Raw genomic sequence first — 19,042 nt, forward strand, 5'->3', positions numbered from 1 at the left:
CTTTTTCAGTTGTAAAATTGTTTGGTCCACAGGAATACTCTACAAACATGGGTGAGGTGTGTGGTGTGTGTGTGTGTGTGTGCGCGCGCGTGCTGCTGGATGACAAGAGGTCACAGCTGAATACTGCAGTGTGTGTGTGTGTGTGTGTGTGTGTGTGTGTGCGTGCTGCTGAATGACAAGAGGTCACAGCTGAAAACTGCAGTGTGTGTGTGTGTGTGTGTTCGTGTGCTGCTGAATGACAAGAGGTCACAGCTGAAAACTGCAGAGTGTGTGTGTGTCTGTGTGTGCTGCTGAATGACAAGAGGTTACAGCTGAAAACTGCAGTGTGTGTGTGTGTGTGTGTGTGTGCGTGTGCTGCTGAATGACAAGAGGTCACAGCTGAAAACTGCAGAGAGTGTGTGTGCATGTGCTGCTGAATGACAAGAGGTCACAGCTGAAAACTGCAGTGTGTGTGTGTGTGTGTGTGTGTGTGTGTGTGTGTGCGTGTGCTGCTGAATGACAAGAGGTCACAGCTGAAAACTGCAGAGAGTGTGTGTGTGCTGCTGAATGACAAGAGGTCACAGCTGAAAACTGCAGTGTGTGTGTGTGTGTTCGTGTGCTGCTGAATGACAAGAGGTCACAGCTGAAAACTGCAGAGTGTGTGTGTGTCTGTGTGTGTGCTGCTGAATGAAAAGAGGTTACAGCTGAAAACTGCAGTGTGTGTGTGTGTTAGTGTGTGTGTGTGTGTGTGTTGATGAATGACAAGAGGTCACAGCTGAAAACTGCAGTGTGTGTGTGTGTGTGTTCGTGTGCTGCTGAATGACAAGAGGTCACAGCTGAAAACTGCAGAGTGTGTGTGTGTCTGTGTGTGTGCTGCTGAATGAAAAGAGGTTACAGCTGAAAACTGCAGTGTGTGTGTGTGTTAGTGTGTGTGTGTGTGTGTGTGTTGATGAATGACAAGAGGTCACAGCTGAAAACTGCAGTGTGTGTGTGCTGCTGAATGACAAGAGGTCACAGCTGAAAACTGCAGTGTGTGTGTGCTGCTGAATGACAAGAGGTCACAGCTGAAAACTGCAGAGTATGTGTGTGTGAGTGAGTGCGTGTGCTGCTGAATGACAAGAGGTCACAGCTGAAAACTGCAGAGTATGTGTGTGTGAGTGAGTGCGTGTGCTGCTGAATGACAAGAGGTCACAGCTGAAAACTGCCGTGTGTGTGTGTGTGCGTGCTGCTGAATGACAAGAGGTCACAGCTGAAAACTGCCGTGTGTGTGTGTGTGTGTGTGTGTGTGCGTGCTGCTGAATGACAAGAGGTCACAGCTGAAAACTGCAGTGTGTGTGTGTGTGTGTGTGTGTGTGCTGCTGAATGACAAGAGGTCACAGCTGAAAACTGCAGAGTGTGTGTGTGTGTGTGTGCGCGCGTGTGCTGCTGAATGAAAAGAGGTCACAGCTGAAAACTGCTGTGTTGCCCCTGGGAGACTGAGGATCCTGCAGCACTGGTCCCCTTTCAGCCGCGTTCTCTAGACACCAAAAACCACTATAGCACTGCTCTGCCAGAGGGATTCTTTAGCCGTGTTTCCATTCTTGTCTGTATGTTATTACAGTGTATGATACAGTTACGTAGTTCGTATCCTAAACAAAAAAAAAAAGAAAGAAAAAGAAATTCTGTCTTTGTTTTCTTCTGAAACACAGTAGGTACTCAGTCATGTGACATATATTCCACAGAATATTACTCTGCAATCAAAAAAGAAGATATTGGAACAAAATAGATGGGACTGGAGCTAACTGTGATTAAATAAGAAGAGATGAAAGACAACTACCAGATGTTTTCACTCACATGTGGAATCTAGAGATCTGATTTACATGAACTTGCAAAAAGAGAAAAAAATAATTACGAATCCACTGCTCCTGAAGGCCATTTTCCCCATTTTTGTTGCCCTTGTTGTCGTTGTTGTTGGGTAGGACAGAGAGAAATGGAGAGAGGAGGGGAAGACAGAGAGGGCGAGAGAAAGACAGACACCTGCAGACCTGCTTCACCACCTGTGAAGTGGCCCCTGCAGGTGGGGAGCCAGTGTATTTTTCTTACCCATCCATAAGCAGTGCTTCGTTCATGCTCCTGAGTGATGTCAGCTACATAGGCAAATATCACAGAGAATGTGACTGAGAAGACTCCAGACACGGAAATCATTGCAAAATACCACCTATGAAAAGATCATTTTAGTTACTCAGGGGAGAGTGTTTATATACTTTTATAATCAGAGTCAAGGATATTATTTGAAGATTATAAACCAAGAAACAGATTTAAAAATACATACATAAATGTTGGCCTCTCGAGCACGAGGTCTTGAATGTGACCTCCATAATACATATATGACAGAATGATGTTCTGTTTCTCCCCATCATGAACAAATAATCTTTAAAAAGTAAAAATTCGGGAGTCGGGCGGTAGTGCAACAGGTTCAGCGCACGTGGCGCAAAGCACAAGGACTAGCATAAGGATCCCGGTTTGAGCCCCCGGCTCCCCACCTGCGGGGGAGTCGCTTCACAAGCAGTGAAGCAGGTCTGCAGGTGTCTATCTTTCTCTCCCCGTCTTCCCCTCCTCTCTCGGTTTCTGTCCTATCCAACAATGACATTAATAAAAACAATAATAACTACAACAATAAAACTACAAGGACAACACAAGGGAATAAATAAATATAAAACAAAACAAAACAAAAAGGTAAAAATTCATCATTTGGTAGGGAAAAAAGGTCCATTATGGTACCTGACAATTTTAAGAATGAGACAAACCTTGGGAAAAAAATTTCTACTAGATAATCAAAGGAGTGTATTTTCACATGATTCAAAAAGGTAGATACACTAACTGCATAAAAAAACTTCCATTCTAGGGAGCCGGGTGGTGGTGCACCTGGTTGAGTGTACATCTTACTATGTGCAAGGATCCAGGTTCGAGCCCCCAGTCCCCACCTATAAGGGGAAAGCTGTACAGGCGGTGAAGCAGAGCTGCAGGCGTCTCTCTGTCTCTCTCCCTCTCTATCAGCCCCTTCCCTCTCAATTTCTGGCTGTCTCTAGCCAATAAACAAATAAAGAAAATTAAAAAAACAAACAAACAAAAATTCCATTCTAAAATATGTTCTTGACATAGGAAGAGTATTTCAGCAATAGAAATTCTGGCCAGCGGGAGTCAGGCGGTAGCGCAGTGGGTTAAGCACATGTGGCGCAAAGCGCAAGGACCAGCAAAAGGATCCCGGTTCGAGCCCCGGCTCCCCACCTGCAGGGGAGTAGCTTCGTAGGCGGTGAAGCAGGTCTACAGGTGTCTGTCTTTCTCTCCCCCTCTCTGTCTTCCCCATCTCTCTCCATTTCTCTCTGTCCTATCCAACAACAACGACATCAATAATAACTACAACAATAAAACAACAAGGACAAGAGGGGATACAGACATATATACATATATATATATGAAGAAATTGTAAAAAAAAAAAAAAGAAAAAGAAATTCTGGTCAATCTGTTCTCTGGGCTGAGAACAACAAATCACAACATCAGATGCAGATTCCAGACCATTCTTGGCGGTAAATAACAGGCATTAGTCACATGATATTCTCTCTCTATTCATCAAAACTGTAAATTAGGTTACAATTCATATTACGTATAAGTTACAGCTCAGTATAAGTTACAGGTCTATCGTGTGCATAAGTGTCTTTTTCTTCCTTCCTTCCTTCCTTTCTTTCTTTTTTAAAGATTTTATTTATTTATTAATGAGAAAGATAGGAGAGAGAGAGAGAACCAGACATCACTCTGGTACATGTGCTGCCGGGGATTGAACTCAGGACCTCATGCTTGAGAGTCTAGTGCCTTAGCCACTGCGCCACCTCCCAGACCACAGGTATCTTCTTCCTATTGTGATATAGATTATGTCCATTTTTTAAAAATTAAAAAAAAAATTTATTTTCTCTTTTGTTGCCCTTGTCTTTTTATTGTTGTTGTAGTTATTGTTGTTGTTACTGATGTCGTTGTTGTTGGATAGGACAGAGAGAAATGGAGAGAGGAGGGGAAGACAGAGAGAGGGAGAGAAAGACAGACACCTGCAGACCTGCTTCACCGCCTGTGAAGCGACTCCCCTGCAGGTGGAGAGCCGGGGGCTCCGACCGGGATCCTTACGCTGGTCCTTGTGCTTTGCACCACGTGCACTTAACCCGCTGCGCTACAGCCCGACTCCCCCCATTTTATTTCTGAAGTAACTTATCTTAGACCTAGTTCTGTAACATCTTTCTCTATTTATAAAACAGACATGATGGCAACTGCCCACACTGGCCTTCATTACTGTCAAAGAAATCCGACGAAAACACCAAGTACACTGACTGGAAATAGTTAAGAAATAAGAGATTTATTTTGTGCAGAAATAAGGTGTCGTGCTCACAAACAACCCCAAAACAGACGACTGGGATGGCAAAGGGCAGAGCCACTCACCACGGACTGATCTTCATCAGTGGAATTGGGAAGCAGGTGAAGAAGACCGTGACAAGGAGAAAGGGCTTCCTGCCCCACACATCAGACAGAGCGCCTATGAGTGGAGCACTCAGAAAAGAGAGCAAGCCCTGGGGAACAAAACAGAAGCGACGGTTAGATTCTCATCGTATCCTCTGATCACTTAAAATTCTTACTTTCTTAACATGCTGATTCATTTTACTGGCCCCAGAGTAATTTGAAAAATTCTAATACAAACTGTCATTTAAGAAAAATTTTAACAAGTATTTCCAAACATGTCAGAAAGGAAAGGAAGTAATGCAAATGAGCCTGTTTTCTGGGAGAAGCTGGGAGAGAGAAGTATCATGGAGCACACACAAAGTCCTTTCCATTGACGTGACACTAAGTTGATGGGAAACCATGTCTGATTCCCTTGTGACTGCCTCTACAACTGTGTGTCTGCACAACGTCACTGCTCCCAGAAGATGATTTTTGTCCCTTTCAATTTCAGATAGGGGAGGAGACTGGCTACTTTTTGAGCAGAACGCAAAAGACTCATGCTAGGTATAATAGGCCAGAAAACGTGGGAAGATGCGGGAGGATCTCACCAACAGGTGCAACTTCAAAAGCAACAGAGTGGGGCCAGGTGGTGGCGAACCTGGTTAAGAGCTCCTATTACAGTGTGCAAGGACCCAGGTTCAAGACCCTGGTCACTACCTGCAGGGGGAAGCTTCATGAGTGGTAAAGCAGGGCTGCTCACCTGTCTCTCGCCCTATCTTCACCCCCCCTCTCATTTTCTGTCTCTATCCAATAATAAATAAATAAAAGCAAAAACAACTACAGAGTGGAACCACTAAGTTGTAGATGCTACTGTGATGACATCCTAACTTCCCTGGGCAGAAACATTACCGATGTGTCCTAGAACCTCACCTCTCCAGAGCCCTGCCCCACTAGGGAAAGACAGAAACAGGCTGGGGGTGTGGACTGACCTGCCAAAGTCCATGTTCAGTGGAAGAGCAATTACAGAAGCCAGACCTACACCCCATAAAGAATTTTGGTCCATACTCCCAGGGGGATAAAGAATAGAGAGAAGTTTCCAGTGGAGGAGATGGGACACAGAACTCAGGTGGGAATTCTATGAATTGTACCCCTCTTGTCCTATAATCTTTTTAATCATTATTAAATAACTAATAATAATAACAATACCTACAGAGTGAAACTTAGACTAGCCATGGTCTATTACAATAAATGTAATGGCTCTAAACTTTCTCTTTTTTTATTTATGAAGAAGGTGGGGGCAGAGAGAAAGAAGCAGACATCACTCTGGTCCATGTGCTGCCAGGGATTGAACTCAGGACCTCATGCTTGAGAGTCCAATGTTTTATCCACTATGCCACTTCCCAGACCACAGGACTCTAACCTTTCTCCCTCCAATCAGTCCTCCACAAGACAACCCAGGTAAGTTGCAAATCTAAGTTCTCTGCTCTCTTAAAAAAAAAAAAAAAAAAAAAAGCCATGGTGTCAGGTGGCAAGACAGCTCACCTGAAGTGTCTGCTTTGTCATGTAAGTGTCCAGGTTTTTAAAAATTTTTACTTATTTATTTTCTCTTTTGTTGTTCTTGTTTTTTTATTGTTGTTGTAGTTATTATTGTTGTTGTTATTGATGTTGTCGTTAGACAGGACAGAAATGGAGAGAGGGGAAGACAGAGAATGGGAGAGAAAGAGAGACACCTGCAGACCTGTTTCACCACCTGTGAAGTGACTCCCCTGCAGGTGGGGAGCTGGGGGCTCAAACTGGGATCCTTACACGGGTCCTTGTGCTTCGCGCCACCTGAGCTAAACCTGCTGTGCTACTGCCTGACTCCCAAGTGTCCAGGTTTAAGACCAGCCCCCAGAGCACTGGGGGAAGCTTTGGTGATGAGGTTTCCCCCTCTCCTTACCTAAAAAAGTAGAGAGATGAAATGCTGGCAATTACAAAAACCAATAAAACAGAAATAGGGTAGGGCTGGAGAGGTAGCTCACTAGTAGGGCAGCTGCACTGCTACTCAGGTTTGAGCTCCAGCGTGACAAGGGAAGTATTCTGACAATGTAGACTTTGGTGCTGTGATGTCTCCACCTCTCTGTCATTCTCTCTCGGGGGTGAGGTGGGGGAGTGTGTGCTCAGGGCTGTGATATGGTGCATGCTAGCCCCAGGTTCCACTAAAACAAATGGACGGGGGCCAAGTGGTGGTGCACCTGGTTAAGTGTTCATATTACAATGTGCAAGGTCCCCACCTGCAGGAGGAAAGCTTCAGGAGTGGTGAAGCAGGGCTACAGGTGTCTCTCTGTCTTTTCCCCTCTCTTTCTCCCCCCTCAAATTTTCTGTTTCTATCCAATAATAAATAAAATTGCTAAAGAACAAACATCTAAATACAAAAAGGGCTGGGAGAAAGTTCAGGAGAAAGCACACAAAACTTGCATGTGTGAGGCTGCGGGCTCGATTCCCAGCATGTGTATGCAAGAAAAGAGCTCGTCTCATAAAACAAATGATCTTTATTACTATTATTTTCCTTTTTACTGTTTTGTTATAATATGGTCTTCAAAGTACAGACTTTAACCTTTTCTGCATGCATTTATGGTGAAATTACAGGTGACTGAAATTTGCTTTTAAATACTACAGATAAAATGGGGGGGGGCAGAATCGCTAAGAGTGGAAAAAATTGAACTGTCGTTGGGTACTGGTGTTATTTAAACTCAACAGTGGTAACTAAGATCTGTGCATATTAAAATGTGTTTGAGACATCTTATCTTTTGACTGTCATGAGAAAAATTACTATCATATTGTCTCCATGTAAGCTGGATCCTGACTGTAATAAAAATGAATGGTAGAGAGACAGAGAATGGGAAGGCTATCAGGGGAGGAGGTGGGATGTGGAGATCGGGTTATGGGAATTGTGCGGAACTGTACCCCTCATTCTATGGTTTTGTTAATGTCTCCTTTCTTAAATAAATTTTTAAAAAAAGGAAGGAAAAAAAAGAATGATAGAAGGCCAGAAAAATATTAATTTTACAAGATAGACGATATGTCAAGAATTAATCTAGATGCTGGGGTAATAGTCATAAGCAAAGTAGACCAAAACGTATGCCTTCAAGAAACTTGTAAACAAGATAGACACATAGTAAGATAAAGACACTAAAACACACAGCATGTCAGTTTCAATGGTGTTAACATTAGAGAAAAACAAGCAGAGAAGGGGCATTAGGGGGTGAGAATAAGGTATATTCTTCAAGATGACAGCTACTGGAAAATGCTATCTAGGTAAGCAGTTGAAGGAGTGCTTTATGGAGCAGGATCTGTCTCTACCTGGAAGGCAAATCCAAGCAGGAAAAGAAGTGCCTATGGAACCCGGGGGAAGCGCAGGCAGGGAGGCTCTGGCTGGAGATGAGCAGGGAGTGGGGAAAGAGAACAGGATGGCTTCAGGGAAGATGGGCCAAGGGTAGATTGCTTAAAAAAATTGCCAGAGGGCAATTTTTATTGCACCAAAGTAAAAGACTCTGGGGTGGGTGGGTGGGGAGAATACAGGTCCATGAAGGATGATAAATGACATAGTGGGGGTTGTATTGTTAAATGGGAAACTGGGGAATGTTATGCATGTACAAACTATTGTATTTACTGTTGAATGTAAAACATTAATTCCCCAATAAAGAAATAATTAAAAAAAAAGTTGCCAGAGGGGGTTGAGCAGCGTCGCAGTGGGTTAAGAGCCCATGGGCACATAGCACAAGGATCAGTGTAAAGATACTGGTTTGAGCCCGCAGCTCCCCACCTGTGGGGGGTGGGGGGCGGGTATCGCTTTGTAAGCAATGAAGCAGGTCTGCAGGTGTCTTTCTCTCCCCGTCTTCCCCTCCTCTCATCATTTCTCTCTGTCCTATCCAACGACAGCAATAACAACGATAACAACAAGGGCAACAAAAGGGAAAAAACGGCCTCCAGGAGCAATGAATTTGTAGTGCAGATACCGAGCCCCAGTAATAACCCTGGAGACCAAAAAAAGAAGAAAAAAGGCTGCCAGAAGGGGCTGGGAGTTAATCAGATTGAGCACAAACTTTACCATGTCAGTCAGAGGATGTGGGTTCAGGTCCCTGGTAACCACAGAGCGCCATGAAAAAGGGAACCTGCAAGAGAGAGCCATGGGGCACTCAGCTGTCCTCTGCCAACTTGCCCCCATCTCGGACTGGGGGCAGATAATTCTTTTTTACTGCCCACCTATCCCTTCTCTTGGGTGACTAGTCCTTAACCTATCCTTTTTTTTTAATTGTGAAAGTAAGTTTATTGATGGTAACAAACTTTACTCCGGATATTTAATATTACAAACTTTAGGGTCTTTGAGATAGGCAGGACCCTTGTATGTAACAGGCATAGACCCCATTATCTGAGCTCTCTTAATTGCTTTTGTGATTTTTGTTTCTTCCCACAAAGACCTGCTATGTGCCATCCACAAATGCATCCAGTGAATGGAGAAACAAACTGTGACAAAAGCTGCACATTTTTATATTCTACATCATTTCTACACAAGATACATTTAAAAAAAATATACATATTTATTTCCCTTTTTGTTGCCCTTGTTGTTGATACTGTTGTTGTTGGATAGGACAGAGAGAAATGGAGAGAGGAGGGGAAGACAGAGAGGGGGAGAGAAAGACAGACACCTGCAGACCTGCTTCACCGCCTGGGAAGCGACTCCCCTGCCGGTGGGGAGCCAGGGCTCAAACCAGGATCCTTATACCGACCGGTCCTTGCGCTTGGCGCCACCTGCGCTTAACCTGATGCTCTACCGTCCAACTCCCGATACATTTTTTAAGAGGCTCCTTATAAGGATTTTCCACTGGAATAGGCAGGTCTTCACTGCTGGTTACCTGTTGATATTGCAAACAACTTTTCCACAGTACCGCATGAGTCCCGAGACCTGCGAGGCCCACAGCAGTCTTCCCAAACTGCGTCCACTCTTTGCTCCCTAGTGCACTGCAAACAGCAGCCATAGCTGCTATCACTCCTTCTCTAACATATCTATTTCAATAAACTTGCTGTAACTTGAAGAAAAAAAAGTGACTAAATGGTGCTGTGATGTCTTTCTCCCTCTATCTGGAGACATTAAAAAAAAAGAGTCTGCCAGGAACCCAGCAGGAGCAAAGCCCCACAGGCATGGAGTCCTAGTGAAGATGTGGTGGTTAAAAGACTTTTGTTAGGCTATCTACATTTACATTTTGTCAGGCTATCTACTAAAAACTGGGTAGTGTTTTGATTATAGGCTTATTTAAAAGGTTAAAAATACAGAATTTGCTGATGAGTTAAGATTTGGGATGAGAACAGAAAGGAGTGTCAGGACTAACTCTAGGAATTTGGGCCTGTGCTAAGACAGTATGACTAAGTAACTGGAATGAGGAATAATTCTGAGTACAGATGGAGGAGAAGGCCAAGAGTTTCAGAAAAACTGACTTTAAGATCTATATTAGACAAGAAAACAGATATTAGTTCTAGGGACAAGGTTCAGGAGACATCCTAGAGCTGAAAGTCTAATTCTAGCATCAAAGGAATGGAGAGATAAAGTCAATTATTGTTAAAGGCTTGAACCAGCTATCCTTCAGAAGCCCAGGAGCAACTACTGGTCAGAGTAAAGAGTAAGCGTCAGGAAAACAGGTGCATGTTGGTGCATGGCACTCGCAAATCTGGAGTCCCAGTTTCAATCTGGCGGAGTCATATGCATAATCCGAGTAGGACACTGGTCTTGTTCTCTCAAAAACAAATCTTAAAAAAAAAAAACCTCTTTTTTTAACTTAAGACATTCTGTTGAATAGGAAAAGTGTTTACATGCCAGACCTTGTCAGACAACAATTCAGGCATCGAGTTCTTCTGCAGAGCCATTATGCTGTCTCCCCTGCCCCTTTAGTTTTTCTTTTTAATTTACATTTCTTACAAACTGGTGCTTAAATGACCACGTGCTAAATCCCTGATAATATTCCTCTTAACAAATAGGAAAAAAATCTGCTTAGTCTTTAAAAATTATCTTCTTTTACTTGGTATACATATTTCCAAATTCTCTTTGAAAATACCCAAGGAATAAAAAGCATTTATTATATTTTAAAGTGCTCAAGTTGTGAATCCAGCAAATTCCTAGGACATAATAGGGCATATTAGTATTAAGCACAAAGTAAAATTACGCACAGATTATATGACCTAAACTGACTCTATACTGTAAACTTCCTATAAAATGGGCAGGAACAAGACAATACTTCTCATTTGAAACTTTTCTGCCACTTGGATACTGGATGACTTTCCAGCTGAAAAATTCAGACTTAGGTCTCCAACACAAACTGTAATTATTTCCTTAAGTCCCACTTAAATGCTCTGTGTCCAATTACTAGGAATCCTTGGCTTTGGCTTACTGAGAACCACACACAAATTGCTCTTACCTTTACTCCTTGAATGAGACCATTCATGAGGAAAGTGTGTTGAGGAAACGTTTCATGTAAAACCTACAAAAAGCAAACAAATGTCAAGCCAAATTCAAAAGCAAATTAAAGGAAAAGACTACTGCCTGACTAGATGAGGCCTAGAATGAAACAAATTTAAACACTGAGGAAATACGAAAAATTTTTCTGAAAGTATGAAAAAGTAACAAGATAGTGAAGCTAAAATTTTTTTATTTACTTATTTTCCCTTTTGTTGCCCTTGTTTTTCATTATTGTTGTAGTTACTGATGTCATTGTCGTTGGATAGGACAGAGAGAAATGGAGAGAGGAGGGACAAATGGGGGGGGAGATAGATGGACACCTGCAGACCTGCTTCACCGCCTGTGAAGTGACTCCCCTGCAGGTGGAAAGCAAGGGGCTCGAACCGGGATCCTTATGCTGGTCCTTACGCTTTGTGCCACTTGTGCTTAACCCGCTGTGCTACCGCCCAACTCCCGTGAAACTAAAATTTAAGAGAGGCAAGAACTTAAGAAGACAGCCCAGTACTGAAAGTATCTACAAAAGAAAGTTTGCTGTGGTCCAGGAGGAGGTGTAGTGGATAAAGCAACGGATTCTCAACCACGAGGTCCTGAGTTCAATCCCCAGCAGCACATGTACCAGAGCGATGTCTGGTTCTTTCTCTCTCTTCGCCTGTCTTTAGTTCTTTAAAAAATAAAATAAAATAAAATAAGAAAAGAAAGTTTGCTACTGAAGACTTTCTCTGGAGAAACACACACCCCTCCATACTATAATTTTAAGCAGATACCACAGAGGGTTACTGGACTCCAGTTGGTACCTGCAGCCAGCTTCATGTCACCTGTGTATTTCAGGTAACCAAAAACCTTAAATCTGTGATGTACAAGCACTTCTAAGAACGATATAATTACTATAAACCTCTGAGAGAAGCCTTATGCTGAAATTTGCAGGTTTTCTTTTACAGGTTGACCCTTTGAAATCTAGAGACCCAAGGACTCTGTATTTCTCTTACCATATGGTGACAGACCCCACTCATCAGTACTTACAGCTAACATTGGAGTTGTCAATAGACCCCATGCAAAGAATTCAAGGAAGATGACAATGGCAGCATGACATACACTTGGTCGTCCAAAGCCTTGTAGCTAAAAAAGAAAAGTTATGAAAAATAGTGAGCATATATATAAGAAATCATTATGCTAAAAGATATATGCCAAAGAATATAGAAAAGATAACTTCGGGCCTATTTAAGATAAAGTTTTATTCTGTGGTACTTCTGATTCATTCATTTCCCTGAATCATGGATGATGGCAAGATCATACACTTTTTTCTTTTCCCCCCCTTAACCAGATACAGCTCACTTTTGGCTTATGGTGGTGCTGGGGACTGAACCTGGGACTTTGGTGCCTCAGGCAGGAAAGTCTTTTGTATAACTGTTATGCTGTATTCCCAACCCCGATTATACCTTTTTCTATTTTGTCCCATGGAGTTTTAGTAGAAAATAAACTGGGCATACAAGAGACCTGGGTTCTAGGACCTGACTTGTCAGTCCTGGTCTATGTTGGGGCTGGTCTGCAGGTGTTGCCTTTCTCTCCCCGTCTTCCCCTCCTCTCTCCATTTCTCTCTGTCCTATCCAAACAACGACAACAATGATAACTACAACAATAAAACAACAAGGGCACCATATACAAATTTAATGCTATCCCCATCAAGATCCCAGGCACATTTTTTAGGAGAATAGAAAAAAATGCAACAAATGTTTATCTGGAACCAGAGAAGACCTAGAATTGCCAAAACAGTCTTGAGAAAAAAGAACAGAACCGGAGGCATCACACTCCCAGATCTCAAACTGTATTATAGGGCCATTGTCATCAAAACTGCTTGGTACTGGAACATGAATAGACACACTGACCAGTGGAATAGAACTGAGAGCCCAGAAGTAAGCCCCCACACCTATGGACATCTAATCTTTGACAAAGGGGCCCAGACTATTACATGGGGAAAGCAGAGTCTCTTCAACAAATGGTGTTGGACAGAATGGGTTGAAACATGCAGAAGAATGAAACTGAACTACTGTATTTCACCAAACACAAAAGTAAATTCCACGTGGATCAAGGACTTGGATGTTAGACCATAAACTATCAGATACTTAGGGGAAAATATTGGCAGAACTCTTTTCCGCATAAATTTTAAAGACATCTTCAATGAAACAAATCCAATTACAAAGAAGACTAAGGCAAGTATAAACCTATGGGACTACATCAAATTAAAAAGCTTCTTCACAGCAAAAGAAACCACTACCCAAACCAAGAGACCCCTCACAGAATGGGAGAAGACCTTTACATGCCATACATCAGACAAGAGTTTAATAGCCAACATATATAAAGAGCTTGCCAAAATCAACAACAAGACAACAAATAACCCCATCCAAAAAATGGGGGGAGGACATGGACAGAATATTCACCACAGAAGAGATCCAAAAAGCTGAGAAACACATGAAAAAATGCTCCAAGTCTCTGATTGTCAGAGAAATGCAAATAAAGACAACAATGAGATACCACCTCACTCCTATGAGAATGTCATACATCAGAAAAGGTAACAGCAGCAAATGCTGGAGAGGGTGTGGGGTCAAAGGAACCCTCCTGCACTGCTGGTGGGAATGTCAATTGGTCCAACCTCTGTGGAGAAAAGTCTGGAGAACTCTCAGAAGGCTAGAAATGGACCTACCCTATGACCCTGCAATTCCTCTCCTGGGGATATATCCTAAGGAACCCAACACATCCATCCAAAAAGATTTGTGTACACATATGTTCTTGGCAGCACAATTTGTAATAGCCAAAACCTGGAAGCAACCCAGGTGTCCAACAACAGATGAGTGGCTGAGCAAGTTGTGGTCTATATACACAATGGAATACTACTCAGCTGTAAAAAATGGTGACTTCACTGTTTTCAGCCGATCTTGGTCGGTCCTTGAAAAATTCATGTTAAGTGAAATAAGTCAGAAACAGAAGGATGAATATGGGATGATCTCACTCTCAGGCCGAAGTTGAAAAACAAGATTAGAAAAGAAAACACAAGTCGAACCTGAAATGGAATTGGAGTATTACACCAAAGTAAAAGACTCTGGGGTGGGGGTGGGTGGGTGGGGAGAATACAGGTCCATGAAGGATGATGAATGACATAGTGGGGGTTGTATTGTTATATGGGAAACTGGGGAATGCTATGCATGTGCAAACTATTGTATTTACTGCTGAATGTAAAATATTAATTCCCCAATAGAGAAATTAAAAAAAACAAACAAACAAGGGCAACAAAAGGGAACAAATAAATAAATATAAGTCCTTTGAGTCTGTGGCAAAGCTCACCACAAGATAAGGTGCTCTGCTGCACATTGCAGTAAGTGAGAATAATACAGAAGTGCGGAACCCGCACTCTTCCCACGCTTCTCTTCTCTTTTAAACTAGAGTCCTGCCTGCTCTGGCTATCAGCGGCACCAAGGACTGAACCTGCCACTTCTCACGTTCTGTGTGCTCGCGTTGTGCTACCCTTACTATTTTCTTAAGTCTTTGAAAGACAAAAGTACAGGATGGGCAAATATCTCAACCAGCAGATCATCACACTTGCATGCTTGGGGCGTCCACTTCAACCCCCAGGACTGTACATATCAGAACGGCACTTTGGCGTCTCTCTCTCTGTTTGCTGTAACTTCCTCATATATATATATATATATATATATATATATATATATATATATATATATTAAACAAAATCAGATGTCATGAAATAAAGAGATTAAAGGGAAATGTCTAGACACTAGAACAGGTAATCTTGGGATTAGTTGTAGGTAATGACTTCTGGGGGAGTCAGTTGGTCGCGCAGCGGGTTAAGCGCATGTGGCACGAAGCACAAGGATCGACGTAAGGATCCTAGTTCAAGCCACTGACTCCTCACCTACAGGGGGTCACTTCACAAGTGGTGAAGCAGGTCTGCAAGTGTCTGTCTTTCCCCCTTCTGTCTTCCCTTCCTTTCTCCATTTCTCGCTGTCCTATCTAACAACAACATCAATAACAACAACCATAAAAAAAATAATAAGAGCAACAAAAGGGAAAATAAATAATTTTTTTTTTTAAAAAAAGAAATGATTTCTGGATGTAAAGGGGTCACAGGGAGGGCAGTGGTGCCCTCAGTTAAGCACACACACTAACTGCCATGCACAAGGACTGGGTTCATGCCCCCACTCCAAGCCTGCAGGGGGAATGCTTCACAAGTGGTGAAGCAGGTCTGTAGGTAGTTTTCTCTCTCTGTATCTAGCCCCCTCTCAATTTCTCTCTGTTCTACCAAGTAAAACAAGGAAGGGAGGAAGGAAGGAAGGAAGGAAGGAAGTGGAGAAACACTGCACACAGACTACATAATCACAAGCATGTGGCATTCATGCTTAATTCATGCTTGATGCCTGCACTTACTGCCAAATGATATTGGGAAGAGGTATTAAAATGCAAACTTGTTTAAGTGCAGGTGGCGCAAAGCACAACGACTGGCGCAAGGATCCGGGTTTGAGCCCTCGGGTTTGAACCCCCGGGCTCCCCACCTGCAGGGGAGTTGCTTCACAGGCGGTGAAGCAGGTCTGCAGGTGTCTGTCTTTCTCTCCCCCTCTGTCTTCCCCTCCTCCTCTCTCCATTTCTCTCTGTCCTACCCAACAACAACATCAATAACAGCAGTAATAACTACAACAATAAAACAGCAAGGGCAACAAAAAGAAATAAATTTTTTTAAATGCAAACTTGTATATCCTTAAACTTTGCAGTTATTAAACACAATTAAATAAGGTGTTTGAGAAAAAGGAAAAGCATTAGCCCCAAACAACAAGGAAAAAAAACATTTAATGATCCAACACATACCAAAGAACGTAAAGGTTGTAACAAAACCTCAAAAGCAGCAGTCTAGGGACTAGGGTGCTAGTTCAGCAGCAGAATGCCTGGCTCACATGTCTGACTTCCAGCACCGCACGTGAAGAGCAAAGAAAACTGCACCTACATACTAGACAGTATCTATCACCCATTACTATTCAACATAGTGTTGGAAGTTCTTGACATAGGAATCAGACAGGAGCAAGGAATTAAAGGGATACAGATTGGAAGAGAAGAAGTCAAACTCTCCTTATTTGCAGATGACATGATAGTATACATGGAAAAACCTAAGGAATTCAGCAAGAAGCTTTTGGAAATCATCAGGCAATACAGTAATGTGTCAGGCTATAAAATTAACATTCAAAAGTCAGTGGCATTCCTCTATGCAAACACTAAGTTAGAAGAAATTGAAATCCAGAAATCAGTTCCTTTTTCTATAGCAACAAAAACAATAAAATATCTAGGAGTAAACCTAACCAAAGAAGTGAAAGACTTGTATACTGAAAATTATGAGTCACTACTCAAAGAAATTGAAAAAGACACAAAGAAGTGGAAAGATATTCCATGTTCATGGGTTGGAAGAATTAACATCATCAAAATGAATATATTACCCAGAGCCATCTACAAATTTAATGCTATCCCCATCAAGATCCCAAGCACATTTTTTAGGAGAATAGAAAAAATGCTACAAATGTTTATCTGGAACCAGAAAAGACCTAGAATTGCCAAAACAATCTTGAGAAAAAAGAACAGAACCGGAGGCATCACACTCCCAGATCTCAAACTGTATTATAGGGCCATTGTCATCAAAACTGCTTGGTACTGGAACATGAACAGACACACTGACCAGTGGAATAGAATTGAGAGCCCAGAAATGAGGCCCCACACCTATGGACATCTAATCTTTGACAAAGGGGCCCAGACTATTACATGGGGAAAGCAGAGTCTCTTCAACAAATGGTGTTGGAAACAATGGGTTGAAACATGAAGAAGAATGAAACTGAATCACTGTATTTCACCAAATACAAAAGTAAATTCCAAGTGGATCAAGGACCTAGATGTTAGACCACAAACTATCAGATACTTAGAGGAAAATATTGGCAGAACTTTTTTCCGCATAAATTTTAAAGACATTTTCAATGAAACGAATCCAATTACAAGAAAGACTAAGGCAAGTATAAACCTATGGGACTACATCAAATTAAAAAGCTTTTTCACAGCAAAAGAAACCACTACCCAAACCAAGAGACCCCTCACAGAATGGGAGAAGATCTTTACATGCCATACATCAGATAAGAGTCTAATAACCAACATATATAAAGAGCTTGCCAGACTCAACAACAAGACAACAAATAACCCCATCCAAAAATGGGGGGAGGACTTGGACAGAATATTCACCACAGAAGAGATCCAAAAGGCCGAGAAACACATGAAAAAATGCCCCAAGTCTCTGATTGTCAGAGAAATGCAAATAAAGACAACAATGAGATACCACTTCACTCCTGTGAGAATGTCATACATCAGAAAAGGTAACAGCAGCAAATGCTGGGAAGGGTGTGGGGTCAAAGGAACCCTCCTGCACTGCTGGTGGGAATGTCAATTGGTCCAACCTCTGTGGAGAACAGTCTAGAGAACTCTCAGAAGGCTAGAAATGGACCTACCCTATGACCCTGCAATTCCTCTCCTGGGGATATATCCTAAGGAACCCAACACATCCATCCAAAAAGATTTGTGTACACATATGTTCTTGGCAGCACAATTTGTAATAGCCAAAACCTGGAAGCAACCCAGGTGTCCAACAACAGATGAGTGGCTGAGCAAGTTGTGGTCTATATACACAATGGAATACTACTCAGCTGTAAAAAATGGTGACTTCACCGTTTTCAGCCGATCTTGGATGGACCTTGAAAAAATCATGTTGAGTGAAATAAGTCAGAAACAGAAGGATGAATATGGGATGATCTCACTCTCAGGCAGAAGTTGAAAAACAAGATTAGAAAAGAAAACACAAGTCGAACCTGAAATGGAATTGGAGTATTACACCAAAGACTCTGGGGTGGGTGGGTGGGTGGGTGGGGAGAATACAGGTCCATGAAAGATGATGAATGACATAGTTGGGGCTGTATTGTTAAATGGGAATCTGGGGAATGTTATGCATGTACAAACTATTGTATTTACTGTTGAATGTAAAACATTAATTCCCCAATAAAGAAATAAATTATTTATATAAAAAAAAAAGAAAGAAAACTGCACCTACAGTGGAGTGAGGCTTTCTTTGCTCTCTGCCTCTCCCTGCCATTTCAAAACCAAGAGGAGGCTCAGTGGTAGTGTTTGCGTAGACTTGTGGGACCGCGCTAGGAAAAGCAGCATCACTGCTTTACCATGTGCACGACTCAGGTTCAAGCCCAGTCCCCACCACATTGAAGGAAGCTTTGGTTTTGTGGTTCTCTCTCTCTCTGCTTCTTATCTTAAGGGGTGGTGGTGGAGGGGCAGCACCAGTTTGCTGTTTATTTATTTCCTTTTGTTGCCCTTGTTTTATTGTTGTAGTTATTGTCATTGTCATGGATAGGGCAGAGAGAAATGGAGAGAGGAAGGGGAAGACAGAGAGAGAGAGAGAGACAGAGAGAGATAGATAGACACCTGCAGACCTGCTTCACTGCTTGTGAAGTGACTCCCCTGCAGGTGAGGAGCCTTGTGCTTTGTGCTGCCTGCGCTTAACCCGCTGCGCTACAGCCCGACTCCCTAGTTTGATGTTTTTTTTTTTTTTTTTTTATTGTTGTAGTTATTACTGTTGTTATTGATGACTTTGTTGTTGGGTAGGACAGAGAGAAATGGAGAGAGGAGGGGAAGACAGAGAGGAGGAGAGAAAGACAGACACCTGCAGACCTGCTTCACCGCCTGTGAAGCGACTCCCCTGCAGGTGGGGAGCCGGGGTTCGAACCGGGATCCTTATGCCGGTCCTTGTGCTTTGCGCCACCTGCGCTTAACCCGCTGTGCTACAGCCCGACTCCCTAGTTTGATGTTTTTTAACCAAAGAATTAGCGAATGGAATTGGTTGCAGCTACCCAGCTTTTGTAGCTTAGCTGTGACTAAGCCTTCTGAGACCCTTATGTAAGTCTTTCTATCCACTGGAGCCAGAAACCATCACCACTCCTGCCTGCTCTGCCCTGCCTGCTCCTCCGTTAGCGCTGGCAGAGATGACGGCTTAGTTGTCCAGTCCTGCTCCATCACCAC

At 42.6% G+C, this 19,042-nt stretch overlaps 1 protein-coding gene across 2 annotated transcripts in view; it reads right to left on the reverse strand.

Annotated features, from left to right (window-relative positions):
* Nucleotides 1-19,042, reverse strand: part of MFSD14B (major facilitator superfamily domain containing 14B) — a 41,539-nt gene that overhangs the window by 12,491 nt on the left and 10,006 nt on the right. For both annotated transcript variants that reach the window (XM_060200599.1, XM_060200598.1), the window contains exons 2-5: nucleotides 11,951-12,046; nucleotides 10,890-10,952; nucleotides 4,444-4,571; nucleotides 2,062-2,176 (exon numbers count right to left, since the gene is read on the reverse strand). In XM_060200599.1, coding sequence (XP_060056582.1) covers nucleotides 2,062-2,176; nucleotides 4,444-4,571; nucleotides 10,890-10,952; nucleotides 11,951-12,046 — 402 coding nt within the window. The remainder of the gene's footprint in view (nucleotides 1-2,061; nucleotides 2,177-4,443; nucleotides 4,572-10,889; nucleotides 10,953-11,950; nucleotides 12,047-19,042) is intronic.

This window comes from Erinaceus europaeus, chromosome 10 (genome assembly GCF_950295315.1).
Source record: "Erinaceus europaeus chromosome 10, mEriEur2.1, whole genome shotgun sequence".
In the NCBI taxonomy this organism is placed as follows: Eukaryota; Metazoa; Chordata; class Mammalia; order Eulipotyphla; family Erinaceidae; genus Erinaceus; species Erinaceus europaeus.